This window comes from Caloenas nicobarica, chromosome 1 (genome assembly GCF_036013445.1).
Source record: "Caloenas nicobarica isolate bCalNic1 chromosome 1, bCalNic1.hap1, whole genome shotgun sequence".
Classification (NCBI taxonomy): Eukaryota; Metazoa; Chordata; class Aves; order Columbiformes; family Columbidae; genus Caloenas; species Caloenas nicobarica.
In genome coordinates, this window is record NC_088245.1 from 47,428,843 (window position 1) to 47,444,951 (window position 16,109).

The 16,109-nt window shown below is 40.4% G+C and overlaps 1 protein-coding gene across 2 annotated transcripts in view; it reads left to right on the forward strand.

Annotated features, from left to right (window-relative positions):
* FGD6 (FYVE, RhoGEF and PH domain containing 6) overlaps nt 1–16,109 on the forward strand; it is a 75,860-nt gene that overhangs the window by 7,704 nt on the left and 52,047 nt on the right. For both annotated transcript variants that reach the window (XM_065657026.1, XM_065657034.1), the window contains exon 2: nt 2,518–4,936. In XM_065657026.1, coding sequence (XP_065513098.1) covers nt 2,518–4,936 — 2,419 coding nt within the window. The remainder of the gene's footprint in view (nt 1–2,517; nt 4,937–16,109) is intronic.

The following is a 16,109-nucleotide window of genomic DNA, read 5'->3' on the forward strand; positions in this document are numbered from 1 at the left end:
GTGGTGTCTTTATTATACCACACAACTCTGCCTCTTTTGTCTGTCCCAATGCTTTATAATATTGAAGTAATCTGAAAAATTCTAGTAGGCTTCAGAAATTGTATTGAATTGCACTTATTATCAGAAGTGAGTTTTTCTCACTCTGTTCATTATCCAGGTTTCCCCTCCTGGCATATAAACAACTGGTTTGTTTTCTTTGCATCCCCTTATATTTTCATGTTTTGGTTTTGAATCTTATATTCAGGTAATGGTACCATATCATACCTTCTGAGTGTCCTCTCTAATGAATACTAATTGAAAGCCCTGCAGACTAATCTAGTTTGATTGCTATCCAAAATGTTAGGCAGTTCTGCTACAGAAACTTCAAAGGTTTATGGACTTAAATTTGCAGAGTGGGACAAATAATCCATGGGATATCACTTACCTAGCCAGTGTTTAATCTCCTGTATCATCTGCAATCTGTTTCTCTCATTTGGGCCTCAGGAAGGGTTCCTACTGCCTCTCTCCTGTTTTCAGGGAGCTTTAATAACTTAATGAATATTACTGAACATGGCCCAAGACTAGTACTGTGTTGAGTTCTGTGACAAACTGGGCATCCCATCCTTCTTTTTACTGCAGAAAACAGGCTCCTTTATCGCCATCACTTCGTTCTCCAGCTGAATAGACAGTTGCTGTGTCTGAAAGAGAGTGTACAACTCCCTTTGCTGTTCAGGATCAGTGGTTGCCCATCCAAAGAGTTTTGTTTTTCTAGCAAACTATTGACTCTTCACTCTGTGGTAAACCTCTGTCTTTTGGACAGGAATCAGAAGGTGTTTCGATCTTTGCAGTAGCTGGTAGTTGGGTCACTCTTGGCTGTCATTGGTGCCTATAGGGAGCTGTGCCTTTGGAAAGAAATTGTGTTCCCTCTTGCAAAATGTCTCAGAAGTTATCTCTGCCATCAGGCTCACCTCTTTGCTAGTGTAATTGCAGCAAGGGCAGCTGTTCTAAATGGAAGTGGAGTCAGTCTGGATACCACTTAATGATTCATGTCCTAGAAAAACATGGTTTTCCTGTTTCTATAGTAGAGACATTGTTTCTGACCGTCTGCTTAGAGCAGTGGCTTAGTGTCTGGGAAATGCTAGCAACTGGGGGCATCTGCCCCCCCCCCCCCCCCCCCCCCCGCTTTTTTTTAAAACCATCTACATCTCTTCCAAACAAAAAATCCAAACCAGAAAAAAAAAAAAGCCTGAAACTTTATTCTCATATTTCTAGGCTACAAATTAAGATATAGTTGTACATCTCTAATAATGGTGATAAAAAACAACTGAATACCAGATCCACGGTTCAAAGGGAATAAAAAGTCAATGTCTTACTCAATCTCTTCGCATGTGAAACATTAATTAGCATGTTTTCTTGAGAGTTTTATTTAACTTGTATGACTTCCTGAAAGCATGGCAGAGTATTGTTCAAAACAAAGGTAATAAACATGTTTAAAAGTACATTAAATAAAAGAAAATTTTTTAAAAATATAAGTCAGTTTTTGTATGTCAAAAATCAGTCAATGCACTTAGAAATCTGAAATTATTCCGGCATATGGAACTAAATTGGTCATAAATGATCTCCTGCAATATTAAAATGTTTTAAAAAAAACCAAAACAAACAAAACCAAAACAAACAAACAAATGAAAAAACCACTCAAACCCACAACACCATAAAACTCTCTAATCTCCAGGTTCCTCATGTTTTCCTTTTCCTGCCATCCACTAATCCCAGGGTTTATCATCTTGTAGTGTCAAGTGGGTCATAAGTCATGGCTGTGGTGACTGTTTCTAGGTCAGACAATAACATATTGGGAAGAGTAATTTTGTAAGATGCACAGGAAGAGTATTTACTTTTCCAGTAGGAAGGTACCGACTTGCTAAAAGTTACTGTGTTAACTTCACACCACAGACTCATTTCACTGAACTGACAGTAGTGACACGCCAGTTTTACAACTGGTACAGTAATCCATCTCAGTATTGTTTGAAAAGGAGAGGAAGGGAAGGGGGAATTTTTAGATCACGCATTTCCAGAGGTGGCAGGGGAAGGAAACGGACTGTCTTGGTAGTTACTCTAGCTGTTCTGTTATCTTTGTGGCTTTTTATACATGAGACAGCATATTTGCATCATTTTAAAAAGGTATTACAATAGTTCAAACTGCAAAACCAGGCTAATCTGCTCTGTTTTTATTAGCATCATATTTTAGCATCTGAGCAAGGACATAGAGTTTCATAAAGTTCAAGTGTTTTTTAATGAACAAGTTACCTTTGCAGACTTTTCCTACCACTCCTTGATTGTGCCTGTTAAAAACAAGGAAGGCAACTAGTGGCGGTAAGGAAGGGAGGCATGCTTTTAGGAGGAAAATGTATGCATACACACACCAAGATCCTGTAGATCATGTGATTTAAATGTTACAAAGCTCTTAATAATACTGTGGTGCAGGTGAAGTTGTTCTATGGGCTGATGGTGACTAAAGTCTTTGCTTTCAATCCTTCCTAGAAATTAAGAAGCCACCGGTGGCACCCAAACCAAAATTTGTGGTGGGACACAAGGCGACACCTCCACCTGTTGCACCGAAGCCCGATGTTGTACTTTCTGGTGTTATACAAGCAGCAAGGAAAACCAAACCAGCAATTGCACCAAAACCAAAGGTTCTCAAGAGCTCGTCTGTTCCAGAAGTTAAACCTCCGTCATCTACAAGAAAAAGCACAAAAAGCTTTGAGGAGCACAGGGGAGATTCTTCTCAAACTCTAGACCACTTGAACTATAAAAATGAAGCCTCAGAAGAGAGTATTGGTAACACAGCCTATATTCTACCAATGTCTTCTTGCAAATTTGGATGCCTTCATAAGCTTGGAAATGGGGAGAACACCTGTAAAACTCAAATAATTTTTGAGCACTTTGAAAACTTAGAGAACATCAAAGTCGGTGAAAAAAACGCACTAGGTCTGGGGGACAGTCACAGTCAAAAACTGGCAAATAGAAATCAGGTGGTTTTGAAAGCCAGCATTTTGGAAGAGAAACTTAAGGACGTTCTAACTCATAGTGTGTTTCCTAACAGCAGTCCTGTGAGGCACAGGTATGCAGACAAACTTGACAAAGAGGATGGCAGCAGTTCCAAGAACGATGTTAAGATAGAGTTTATGGAATTTGTGCAGTCTTCAACATCTTCTGAGGTAGCTAAAGGGAAATACAACCAAAATACTGAGGGTAAACTCACTGCTGGTGAGTTTCAGATATCTGAAATTTGCCCTAGTTTGACTGAAAATAACCACAGTTGCTCTTGCCCATTGGACCAGGAAATCCTGGAAAACGAAAATTTAAGTAGCAGTAGTATGGTGTCAGGTGAAATGGGCATAAAAGCAGATGCTGATAAAGCTTCCTCTGAAACACCTTCAGTCCTGAGCTCAAAAGTGCTTCCTGTCCCCAAGCCAAGAAAGCCACGTGCTGCATGTCTAGTCCGTCAGGATGGCATAGACACCATGGGAGAAGGAACAAAGGAACCATCTAATTCAGAGAAAGATTCCTTTGGGCTTGCAGAAGAAAGCTTTAAAAAGCCAGCAAAAATTAATATCCTGGGTCAAAGTGTTTGCTATAACAATAATACAGAAGTGCTTCATCCTGGAAAATGTGAGATAACTCAAAGCAATGCAGACAAAATGCATCAGGTAAAGGAACCTGCTGTGGAAGAGTCAATGTCACAAAATCTTTTGCCTCAGTTGTCACACAAGACTTCTGATCTGGTAGAAAGTGTTGAATGTTCTTTAAATGCAGACCATAACTTAGTTAACTCCATGGATGAGATGACAGATGATACTAGTATGCTAGATGCTGCGGACAAAAGGGCTAACTTTGTCAGGTGTGATGCTTTGTCCATGAGTTTGCCAAAGCAACTCAAGTTAACTAGCAGTCAGCTCTCATCTGCTTCCAATAGCCTCCATGTTTCCCCACAAAAATTGGAAGATAAAGAAGTTAAAAGAAAGGATGAAAGTTCTCCGAAAATAGTTCCTAAAAAACCACAGAGGCACAGCCTTCCAGCTGCTGGCCTGCTGAAAAAAGCTGCATCAGCAGAACTTGTGGAGAAAAGTTCTTACACCTCCAGTGAGGACAAATCGAACAGCATCCTGGAAGGATCGCACTTTACACATCCACCCGCCAAGGAGCAAGACGCACTGTCATCCTGTGACATACCCAAACGTTCTTCTGAGAAACCCGTCTGGAAGTTACCTCATCCTATTCTTCCATTTTCTGGTAATTCTGAATCATTAAAAACTGCTAACATTGCTACCAACTTCAACCACTTGACTGTTGTGACAAAGCCTAGGGCCAAATCTCTCTCTTCCGTAGACATAGAAAGGACAGACAAGCCTTGCAAAGAACATCAAAAGAAAAATACCTTGAAAAAGTTTCTCAACATGAAACTGTCGGTTTGCTTAATGAAAAGCGACTTCCAAAAATTTCTGTCTAAAGGCAGCCAGTCAATGGATAGTGCTATTGCCAAACTTTCCACTGGGGATGGGTGTGGAAGTGGTAGCAACCGGAATATAGCATCTGTAGGCAGTGAAAGGAAAGCTAAAACTGCCAAGGCTCATTCTGTAGAAATAAGTAGTCCGGCATTACTAAAGAAGAGGCAGAGAAACAGAAGTCAACCTGAGACGCGAAGTAACCAAAGGCTGGAGTCTTTAGATGGGCATGTACTTTTGGGAGAGAACTTGTCACAAATGCATTTGAATTCTCTAACCAGCACTTGTGCCCCAGAGTACGAGAACGTGCGTCACTATGAGGAAATACCCGAGTATGAGAACTTGCCTTTTGCGTTGGGTGCTGGGAGAAATCAGCACCTGGAAGACCAGAACCCTGGTTTCTATGAGGTCGAGGACCCTTGTGAAGCTTCAAGCAGGCGTTTGAGACTTGGCAGGTAAAATAAAAAGAAAAGGGAACTTAACTCCATTGTAACTCTGGTTGTAAACATGTTTAGGTGATGACTTGAAAGGCTGTACCCCTTTCATTAAATGTCAGTAGGACAGTTGTTGCTGCGTATCTTTATATGGTTTTGCTGTTTTGAAAATGGTTTGCACTTGGTAAACAGTCAAGAGGAAAAATAAGCTAGTTATTCCTTGCATATGACAAAAATTTGTGAAACTAACATATGTGATTTTACAGATTTAAAGCAAACCAGATAGAGTCGTGTATTTATATCCAGTGATACTTAAATGGGGAGGAATGAACGTTATTACAGTCTCAGGATGAACTTGAATAAGCATCCATAGAGTGCAAGTGCATAATTGCTAGGTTTGTAAGGGAATTAATATATTTTTAGATCAGCTGATAGAGCTGGTAAAAGCAGACAAGCTTTTGGGTATGCAAATTCTTCATTGGATCTTGACAACTTTTTGTATGTAAGAAAAGATACTGCCTGTCCCTGAATATAGAGAGTCTTCTTTATCTCCCTGGGCTCCCAGCAAGGGCCATACTAGTGCACAAGTTCTGCATAACTCACACAGAATATTCCTGAGAGGGTTTGGTGACTCTGCAGGTTGGTGCTGTTTCATTGTCTAGGGAGGTGGTGAAGGCAAATAATATCAGCAGATTCAAAAAAGGGATTGAGCCGATTCATAGATAGATCCAAACAGATGCATAAGGGAATAGGCAAGAACAGATATTTTAATATCTGTAATACTGTGATCATGGATGCTGGGAAGAGGAACGGGCCACAGAGAGTGGCGAGGCTCTTATGGTCTCCCTAAATAGCATCACTTACCGTGTCTCTCAGAGTGTGGGAAGTGGAGAAGCATTGTTTTGACCCAGTACAGTATTATTTAACTTCCTAACTTCAGCAGATCAGTTGGTCTTACAGATCTTCAAGATAGGCAGCCTCTATACTTCATAGTCTCCAGCAAACTTCTTTACACTTGAGTATATGCATAATGACAAGAATAAATGATATACCTTATAAACAGTACATTTAACAGCATTTTTCACTGAGAGTTACTAAGCTTCCTTTCATTTTGTATGTGTATGTAGCAAACACATGCTCCAAAGAATCTGAGAGCTGGCCATTATTTAGGGGACTGTGTCCTCATATAGGAGGAGACAAATATTTTAAGTGGCACCCTGTATTAATAGTTATTTATATAGTTGATATCCTCAACATTGGGCTGTTTGATGGAAAGCATGGAGTAGGATTTTTGGTTATGGACTTGGTATATATATTTGTGTGGTTGTTGAGTATTTTTCTTGTTTACAGCAGGATGTTTCTTGGTTTTGTCTTGGCGTAGTTTAAGTTCCTGACTGAGTGTATACTTTTTGTTTAAATTTAATCTTTGGGCATCTTTTGGGGGTTTTGACCACACTCACTTAAGTATTCCCTTGAACTGATTTACCTAAAAAGGGTGAGACCCAGCTTAAATAAGAATATATTTTCTGTGTTTATGCAATCTGTTTTGCTTTGTGTTGTGGTTCTGGAACAGGTGAATGTATGTCTTTGCTTTAGGAAAAGAAAAGGACTGTTTTGCTATATGAAGAGCAGTAGGCATGAGACCGCAGTTGCTCCTTGAGTGAAATTCCACAGTTTTCTTACCTGAGTGCGAGTTATTCCCTCTTCACAGAAACCTTCTCCAGTACCAATGGTGATATAAGGGTTTAAGAGGCCTCTTGCACCCTGGCACATCCGCAACTGTAATTGCTCCCTAAGCTGGATGATCTTGACATAACTGAGTTTTTGTTGTGTTTTCTTTAAAAAGCACAGAAAATCACAAGCAGAACCCTTTCTGTAAGTGTTTATTTTAAACTAAATTACATAGTCAGAAGCTACCTTAGGAAACCATTAATGCATGTGGTTACTTCAGTAGATCTCAGTGAACGAAGAAATCTCTAGGAGAAGAAGGGACACAACAGGGCAGTGGTTTCCTGACCCAGATCAGCTGCTGCTGGAGGAGCAGATACAGGTTTTAATTTTGGCCCTGGCTTGAGAGGTGTGAGGGTCCTCACCCAGTCAGAGCCAGGCAGGCAGCTGCTCCAGTTTTCCCATCTCTTGTTACCTCCGATCCTTTGAAGCTAATCGATCTTGTCTTACCTTTTCTGCATAGTTCTTTAAGAGTCTTTTATCATTTTCCAGTATTACAAAACCGGTTAGAGAAACAGTGCTGATGTTATTGAAATAATTGCCGCTTGCCTTTTCCCCAGCCTGTCAGAACATGCACTTAGCTCTTTTTCATAGATCGTGGCACATAAAACTCCTGTCATGCACTGCTAATGGGGATCTCAAAGCAAATTATCTTATGATTAAAGCCAACGTAGAAATGAGATTGTTCTTCTGAGAAATTCATGGACCGATTGCCTACTTTTCTAGTCATAGTAGCACATATTCAGTATATTAAGTCTGAATGCCAGGCTTGCCATTCTTCTGTCAGTCTCATTCAGCCAACAAAATTACATCGCATTAACCTTTGGAGCACATGCAGTCTATATGCATTGAAAGAGCCATTTTAGAGGGTAAATGTAATATTTGTTACAAACCAAGCAATAAACTGTGCTATCCTTCGTTTCCCACTCGAATTTCTTGCTGCAGATGGCAAAAATGTCCTAACTGTGCTGTTCCCATCGATATCCACGGTACAATAGGAGGATGTCCTCGTCCTTCCTCCCAGTGACGTTGCCTCAGCTTGGCGTGTTGGCTCTCACTTTCGGGCCCAAGGGTGGCTTAGTGCGATGAGGAGGAGCCTGCAGTCAGCACAGCAGCCCGCTAAAAACTCTGTTTTAGCCTAACCCCCCTGTTCATGGATAACAGCATCTCGGGTGTCACGCTTTAATCAATCTCCAATGCTTTGTCTTTTCCTTTCCTCTTTTATTCCACTTCCCCCGCCCCCCCCCCCCCCCCCCCCCTAATTTTGGCATTCTTTATAGGTATTTCCTTTTCCTTAAGACGGAGGAAGCTAAGCTGATGTTACGTATTTGTCACTGGATGTCGGCCTTTCTCCCCTGCCTCCAACACACGTGCTCCATCTCCAGTTGCCAACAGGGGTATAAATTGCAGGTTAAGAAAATGTAGCTGAAGAGAGTAACTCAGACATAGAATGGAAAGTCAAATGCGACATGTGAATTGATGAAAGACCCATTTGTATGCTCAACAACAGCCTTTTCCTGTGGGTTATTTTCAGCGTTGGCTCAGGAAATGTGCTTGTGAAGCTCCGTAGTACTCTGCTTTGTATGGTGCAGCAAGGTCTAATGTAATTGTATATAGTAAAACAGTAAGATTTTGAGGGGGAGTATAAAATAAATGTTAGGAAGAAAAACAATCAAAATAGTAACATCAGCTTGTATTTCAATGCCAACAGAGGTATTATTATGTCTCATTTACCCAACATTTACATTTGATTCAGTTAAAGATGATTTAATGAATAGACTTATAATACAAAACTGTATCCAGCTAGGTTGTTTCAATGCACCAGACAAAATTTAGGTTAAGGAACACAGGTTTTATTTTAGCTACTGGAATCCAAGAAGTTTATTTTAAGAACATCAAGTTTACTTAAGTTTTAATTTTCCATAAAATGATATCTTTGTGCTTAGGAAAAACTGTTTCACTCAAACATAAGTGGACTAAAAAAAAAAAATCCAAGGTGCATGTGATTAAATAAAAGGAGATTTTATCAAAACTGCCATTTTGATAGGTTCAGCCTCAGCCTGGTGGCTCAGTGATTTCAACGATGCAGAGTTCAGTTGATTTTTCTGGGGTTTTTTTGTGTGGTGTTTGTTTGTTTTTCTCCCAGTGGTGTTCCTGGGGATCAGATGTTCTGCCTTGATTTTGAGATGAGCTGAAAAGTTTAGAAAAAGTGTCTAAATCCAGTTATTCCTCTAATCTGTGCAGAAGATTAGAAGAAGAGAGAGCACAGATCCAGTCTTGCAAACAGGTCAGTTATTATTTACAGCTAGTCTGTGTTGGCCTCAACGAAACTATTTCATCCTCTGTTTTCCAGAAGACTACCCAGGAAGCTGCGTCAGCTCCCGTGCATGCAGACAGTCGTGTGTTTGAGAGTTAAATCACTCCATGTTTATTTTAGACCTAAGTCACTACCTTTTGAGTGCTCTGCTTCTTAGCGCTCTCTTATCTTCTAGGTATCTGACGTGAAAAATGGAATGCAATAGGTTGTCCGTTATTTCTAAATTGAACGAGCAACTTTTTGAAGAGAGGTATTATAGCCCTGATTTCAGGGATAAAGTCACCCAAAAACCATAAAAATAATGATGAGTCAATACAGAAGATATTTAGGGCCTTGCATTAAGTCTGATTTTAGTGTAGAGAAGTAGTTATACATTAGAATGTCATGATAGCTCTGGCAAGGTAGAATCAATTTTGTTTGAAATGGGTGTTAATAGGGGGTTTTGTTCTCACTTGTTTTCCCTTTCCTATTTGATGCGTTTGGTTTGAGATTTTCATCACATTTTATTATAGTTTTCTAGAAGTCTATTCAGTGTGTGTTGGAGTTGTGTTTTTTCTTTTTTGTGTGTGTGACTGGAAAGTGCAGTGTTTTTCTCTTTATCCTGCCATCCTTTCCCCATAAACATTTTCCCACTAGTGTCTGTGAACTGAGAGAAGTCAGAATAGCAGCTCCTGATTTTGAGTGCCATACCTTGGTGGTCCTGTTTTATATTGTTTGTCACTTTCATGCCAGGAGATTTTTCCAAAGGTCTTGGCCATTAGCATTGCAGTTCTCCCTACGAAACAAGAATTAATGACAAGGGAAGGCAAAAAGCTGTAAATTCTGCGGTGACTTCCCTCTTTGCCTACCCTGGGAGGCAGGTAATCCCTCACAGTTTTGGGTGGTGATGGGAAGAACTGACGCTCTGACTCCTTCCCCTGCACGAGTCTCCAGGCAGGAGTTTAGATCCTAGAATCATAGAACAGTTTGGGTTGGAAGGGACCTTCAAAGGTCATCTAGTCCAACCCCCTGCAATGAGCAGGGACATCTGCAACTAGATCAGGTTGCTCAGAGCCCCGTCCAGCCTGGCCTGGGATGTCTCCAGGGATGGGGCATCTACCACCTCTCTGGGCAACCTGGGCCTGTGTCTCACCACCCTCATTGTAAACAATTTCTTCTTCATGTCTAGCCTGAATCTCCCCTCCTTTAGTTTAAAACTGTTACCCATTGTCCTGTCATAACAGGCCCTGCTAGAAAGTCTACCTGTGTCTTTTTTATAATCCCTGGGTTTTGCCACAGTTGTTTCACTTTCCAGTATCAATGCTCAGGACTGTCCCCTTGTATCCTCCTGGATTATATTCTGCTACTTTCGTGTCATCTCCTTTTGGCACTTTTGCTGAGGCCACCCCGAGGGACGCAGGGCGATGCCACCATCTCTCCTGCTTGTCACAACGTGACTGTGCCACACTGCTCGGGAGATGAAAACGGGCCTTGTGGGCACCAGTTTTCTCCAAGGCTTTTGAAACTGAGACCTCTCTTTTATTTTTTTAAATGTGACTTCTCTATGGTGAGTGTGGAAATATCTGAGGTATGCGTTGTGTGTTTATGTAGAACTTTCCGAGGAACTGAGGAATTGTCAACAAAAGGTCTGGCTGAAGATGGCTCCTGTGAGCCTGCGAGGCTGCCGGCCGCAAGAGCGGCCCTTGGGCGCCTCTGGCCGCGGGACCTCGTGATTTCAAATCCCAGCTAAATATGGAGATAATCTGAGAGCTGTTTGCACCTTTTCTTAAACTGTGCGATGAAGAACGCTCACAACTGTACCGATTGTAGTATGCTTGAAGCAGGGTGGCTGCCAGAATGGATTGCTTAAAAAAAAAAAAAAGGTACAAAATTGATTAAGTGTGAAACGCATATGACAAATGCCTTGCTTATTTTTTGCCTAGAGTGCGAGTCGGATTTATTTATTTCTTCTTGTTGAGGAAAGAAAGAAGTGCTGTCTTGGCCTGAGGATAACAAATGCTAAACTAAATGCTGCTGGCTGCAAACGCTGGGATAACTCGGTTCCAGCAAGTCAGGTGTTGCAGTTTGCAACATGCTCAGCCAAGTATAGAAGGAGCTGCCAGTGGCATGATCCAACATGCTAAATGCAGCGGCAGCTCTCGGCAGTGTTTGTGGCATCCTCCTTGCCCAGAAAACCCAGGTGTGAGCTGGGAGCGCCAGAGGTAAAATCTGGGATGAAAAGGGTAGATCTTGGTGTTTCTCTTGGCAGGAGCGAGCTCCCAGCATTCCCACCTGGCCTCTTTCTGCAGCCAGCCCTTTGCCCAGGAGGCAGCCGACAGCTTTCGAAGTACAAGCAGCTCTGAACCAAAATCCGTTTAAAACATATTGTCTTGATCTGCTCTTTTGACACTGTATCATGGTCACTAAAGACCCTGGCTTCCTATAAAATATGTAGATGCTTATGCATTTGTACACTACATATGATATTGCTTAAAATAATTCTGCTAGAATTCTTTAAGTCTTTAAATTGAAATTTGAAAAAGTAACCTGATGTGCACAAAACGTTTTTCAGTTGGCTGGCTGCAGTTTGTTTCTGTTTTCTGGCTGTGATTCTTGAGGAGTGTTTATAATTGCATTCTCAAAGTTTTCTAACCAGCCCAGAGAGAATAAAGCACAACAGTTGCAAGTAATGCAAATAAGCGTAGATTAATTAGTCTAGTTTTTTGTGCCTCTTGTTTTGTGGTGACATTTTTTTTAAAGACTGTTGTAGAGGCCTGTATCATTCCTCAGCTGTGTCACTTACAGAAAGATAGCTTGCAAAAGGAACTAATGAATTTCGCAGGCACAATTGGTTCAGGTAGTCTTAAGTGTATATATAAGGGGGATCAAAATGAACTCCCTGTCATGTTCCTTAGCATCAGACCAATAAAAACTCCTGGTCTGTTGCCTATTTTGTTGTTAGTAGTCCTAATAATAGCAAGAACTTACTGAAATCATGGAGCTGTCTCTGCAGAAGAGCAAATGGCATAACTCTAATGCTATCGTGTAAAATCCTGTTTGAGAGGACATCTTGCTATCTCACCCCCTCGCTGTGAAAAAACACCATTTTTGGCAGAGAAGGTGAAGCCCCAGCAGCTTGGCTGTGGTAAGGCACCCAGTCCCTGGTGCTGGCAGCCAGGGCAGCACTGGGAGAGCCGCAGTGGCATCCGCCGGCCCTTGTCACGCTGTCTGCTATGCCGAGAGAGGTGAGATGTGATCTCAGCTTCAGCTCTTCCCATCTGTGCGCCTGTCGTTAAACCAGGGAAGTGACTGATGCTGTAGGAGCAACTCAGATAAGTAAGACACCTGGTCCAGGCTGCATTTCATCCTCATTTGCTGCTTAATGGTTCAGTATGCCTGAAGGAGAAAGGAAAGGCAGGGGGACATGAAGGGGATGATGAGGGAGGGAATTTTTTTAGCTGTAGTGGTAGACAGTCTCTGTTGTTCAGAGAATCTCAAGTTTAAACAATGAGGTGAATATGATGGGGTAGGGCCCAAGTGCACCTGGAGTGATATCAGGCTCATCTTCATGCTTTCCAGATGGGTTTGCAAAGGGAAACATGGGATGGTGTTGTCTTCTTCAAGATGATTGTGAGGCTGAGGTATTGCAGCAAAATGTAACTCATCCAAAAAGTACATTAATTGATAGTTTTGTTAATCTTGCTGATCACTAATTTTCTTAAAACTCACTAGTGATCTTTGTTAGTATTCATTATTATCTTTGTGTTTTGCCAAGTATGCTCGCTTTCAAGAATTGATTTCTTTTTCCCAAAATTCTACAGTAAATAGATATTCAATAAAGACATCAAACTGTCTTAAATAAAAGGTATTAAATTAAAGCAAAAGGAAGTTCACTAAACAAAATCAAGTAATTATTAACCATGCAAAAATTTCACTTTTGCTTTGGCTTTCCAAGAGGATCTTCCATTGTCCTGAGCACCCAAATCAGGTAATTGCTTCCTAAATTGTTTTGGGATCTTAACTTGATTTCTATATTTACAGTCCTTCTTTCTACCTTGGAAGAGAGATTCAGAATTTAGATAGGACCTAACAGAAAAGATGCCATAGAACTTTTTTTTTTTTCTTTTTCCCCCCTTTATGTCTCTTATCATTGGGGTTTCCCAGAAGCATGCACCTAGGATGCATTGATTGGAACCTGTCAGTGTGGAACGCTGCCTTACCTACAGCTATTAAAGTATGCGCTGCTATGAGAAAATATAACAGCCTTATCAGCTATTGTCTCCACAGAGAGCCAGTGTGCTTTTAGGTCTTAAAGAAGCAGCTGAACACACGTTAATTATTGGTTGCTGGTGATATTAAGAACTGAAAGTGGATGAACAGCAGTAGCAATTGTTGCCTCTCTGGAGGAAACTGAGATGCAAGCAGCTGTGAAAGGATTGTGAAATTCTGTAGCAGCAAAAAAAGGATTTTACATGAAATATTGCAATAGGGTATGCTTATTGGTGCTCTGATGTTTTGGTGTGTATTTTTCAGTAGAGTGGGAACTTCAGTTTGTGTAATCTTGCCTGTATGTTGAAAGCTTTATTAAAAATTAAACAAACAAAAAACCACAATGAAATACTGGAGGAAGAGACAGAAGAAGGACAAAGATGCTGGGACGCTCCTACAAGAAGCAGCGTAGATGGACACTCCTTTTAAAATAACAGACGGATAAAAAAGGAAGAATTTAGCAATGTTGTGTACAAGATTCTGTTCATTCAGCATTCCTACATATTTATTATTTACTATAATAGAAGTAGAAAAAACATCTAAAAATAATTCACAAGGAGGTGTGTAAAGCAGCAGCATGGATCAATCTATTTTAACAAATACTTTGGAGCAGTGGAAACTTGCTTTTCAGTAGTTATGGTGATGCTAACAGTTGAAGTAATACCAATACTTAATATTGGGGCATTCCATGGCAGAGAATCTCTCTGAATCATCTCAGTCAGGCTTAAAATACTAACTGCCTTCTAAATGAATTAGGAACTGAGACTGAATGTTAATTGTGACTTCAGGCTATAGTGTCCTATGCAGTTTGTAAATCAACAGTGCCTCAAAGTGATGCCTCAGGTGTATTTGAGGCTTCTACAATAATACAAATAAACTCATCTGAACTAGTCTTGGTTATCTTTTGAAGACAATAAGAGGTTTTTATGCTGGTTAGGATTTACTTTTCTGGCTGTAATAGCTTGATGGCAATTTTTAGGTTTTGACAGTTGATCTTGCTGTATGCCTGACCGGCATGTTTTGTTTCATTAATATTTTACTATCGCATTAGTAAAATACAGCACAATGTACATGCGTCATCCCATAAACTGCTCATTCCAAGGCAAACTAACACTCTCTTCATTTTATGTGTCAAATAAAAAAGCCCCACATCTATATTTAGGTAACTTGCTCACGAGATGCGGCAAGATATTCTTACTCAGCGGGCAGCTCAGTGAGTTGGCGGTGATGGTGTTTCACATGACTGATAATGCAGAAGTTTCTCTTGGTAGTGCTATGGGTAGGACAAAGAATCGTGATGAAGAGAGAACAAGATAGAGATAGTTCACAGTATCCCCAAAATACCTGTCAAAAGAGCTGCTTAAAAATAGCTGCTACTGCGTGCCTGTGGTATTTTGGAAAAGAGGAATTGATACGCGGTAGAAAAGACGCTGTTTATTTAAACATTTACTACTATTGTCAAACTCACTTAAAGGCTACAAGGCATTTCACTTTGTCCAGAGATAATTTTGGGAAACTATACGCTTATGGTGTAGATGACTTCAGAGGTAAAAGTACAGAAAGAGTCGTCAGTAAATACAAAACTGCTTTCTGTTTTGACAGAAAAGCCATAACATTTATGATGAAAGGTTAAGGCGCAAAGTACAAGGAGAGTCACACGTTCTCCAGCATACAGCTGATAAAGGCAGACCAACAAACACAGTGACACTGTTAGTCTCCTGTGAAAAAGAGGACAAAGCTGCAGATACCACCAGTGGTGCATCTGTCCATGGCTACAGCATCACAACCTGTCCCTGAACCTGTGACTTGTTTGATTCTGGAAAATGCCTGGGTGTGAACTGACTTCTGATCATTAACCATCTAATCACCCACTGTGTTTTTTTTTGTTGTTTTTTTTTGTTTTGTTTTTTTTTTTTTTTTAAAAAAAAAAAAAAAAAAAAAAAAGGTGGGGGAGGACCAAACCCAACCAACAAACCCACCCAAAAATGTATTGAGTAGAAGAACCTGAGGTTTGCATTAGGCTGTGAGCTGGGCAAATAAGGAGAAAGATGTATAGGGATTGCTCTGAGGTGCTTTGGCTCTTGGAGGAGATACTGTAGACAGGATTTGGTAGATGGTGCTCTCGGCTTTCATAGTTTCCTTTACATGAATAGTAGGTACGTGTGCACCAAATGCAAGAGAAGGAGTTTAGTCCTTAAACGTTGTGGTTCACAGGAAGGAAAAAACGTATATGCTGAGAGGCTCTTATGTGTGGACACTTACTAAACATCCTAAAGCCATCAGTAGTGAATTATTAAAAACTTTTGGTAGTTTTTACTGAAACTGTCTATTAAATAAGTCAATCTTTCATTTAGAAAATTCTTCAGCCAACAGGCCAACTAGTTTGATCTTCATCTTTCAGTGGCGATAGGGTTATGTTTGTGCAAGCAGAATACAGCTTCACTGAGAAATATGCTTGTTTCTGACTTCAAAAAGGACAGGTTTTCTAAAACTTTAAGTGTTGGCACAGTTGCCCTGAAATGTTTAGGTGGAAAATTAAGCGAAATCTGGGAATGGGCATCCTGTAGAATGTGCTTGGGCAAAAGAATGGTGTGAAAATGAACAAGTGTGAAAATAATGTTTTCTGTGTGGGAAGGAACCCTAGTTTAAAGGAAATTAAGGCAAATATTAAGGATAGGGAAAAAGGCAATAAAATATCCATTATAAAAGTAAATGTTGACTGATAAGGGACTGAAAACTAAATTCTAGTGTGGTTAAAGCACTTAATACATTTTTCAATGGAAAAAAAAATGCCAGATCAGATGTAGATTCAGTGACAGATGTGGACAGTAGAACTGTAAATGATATAGTAAAGCAAGGAGTAGCAGTAGTTATTTATGTTGCAGGTTTCGGATAAAATAG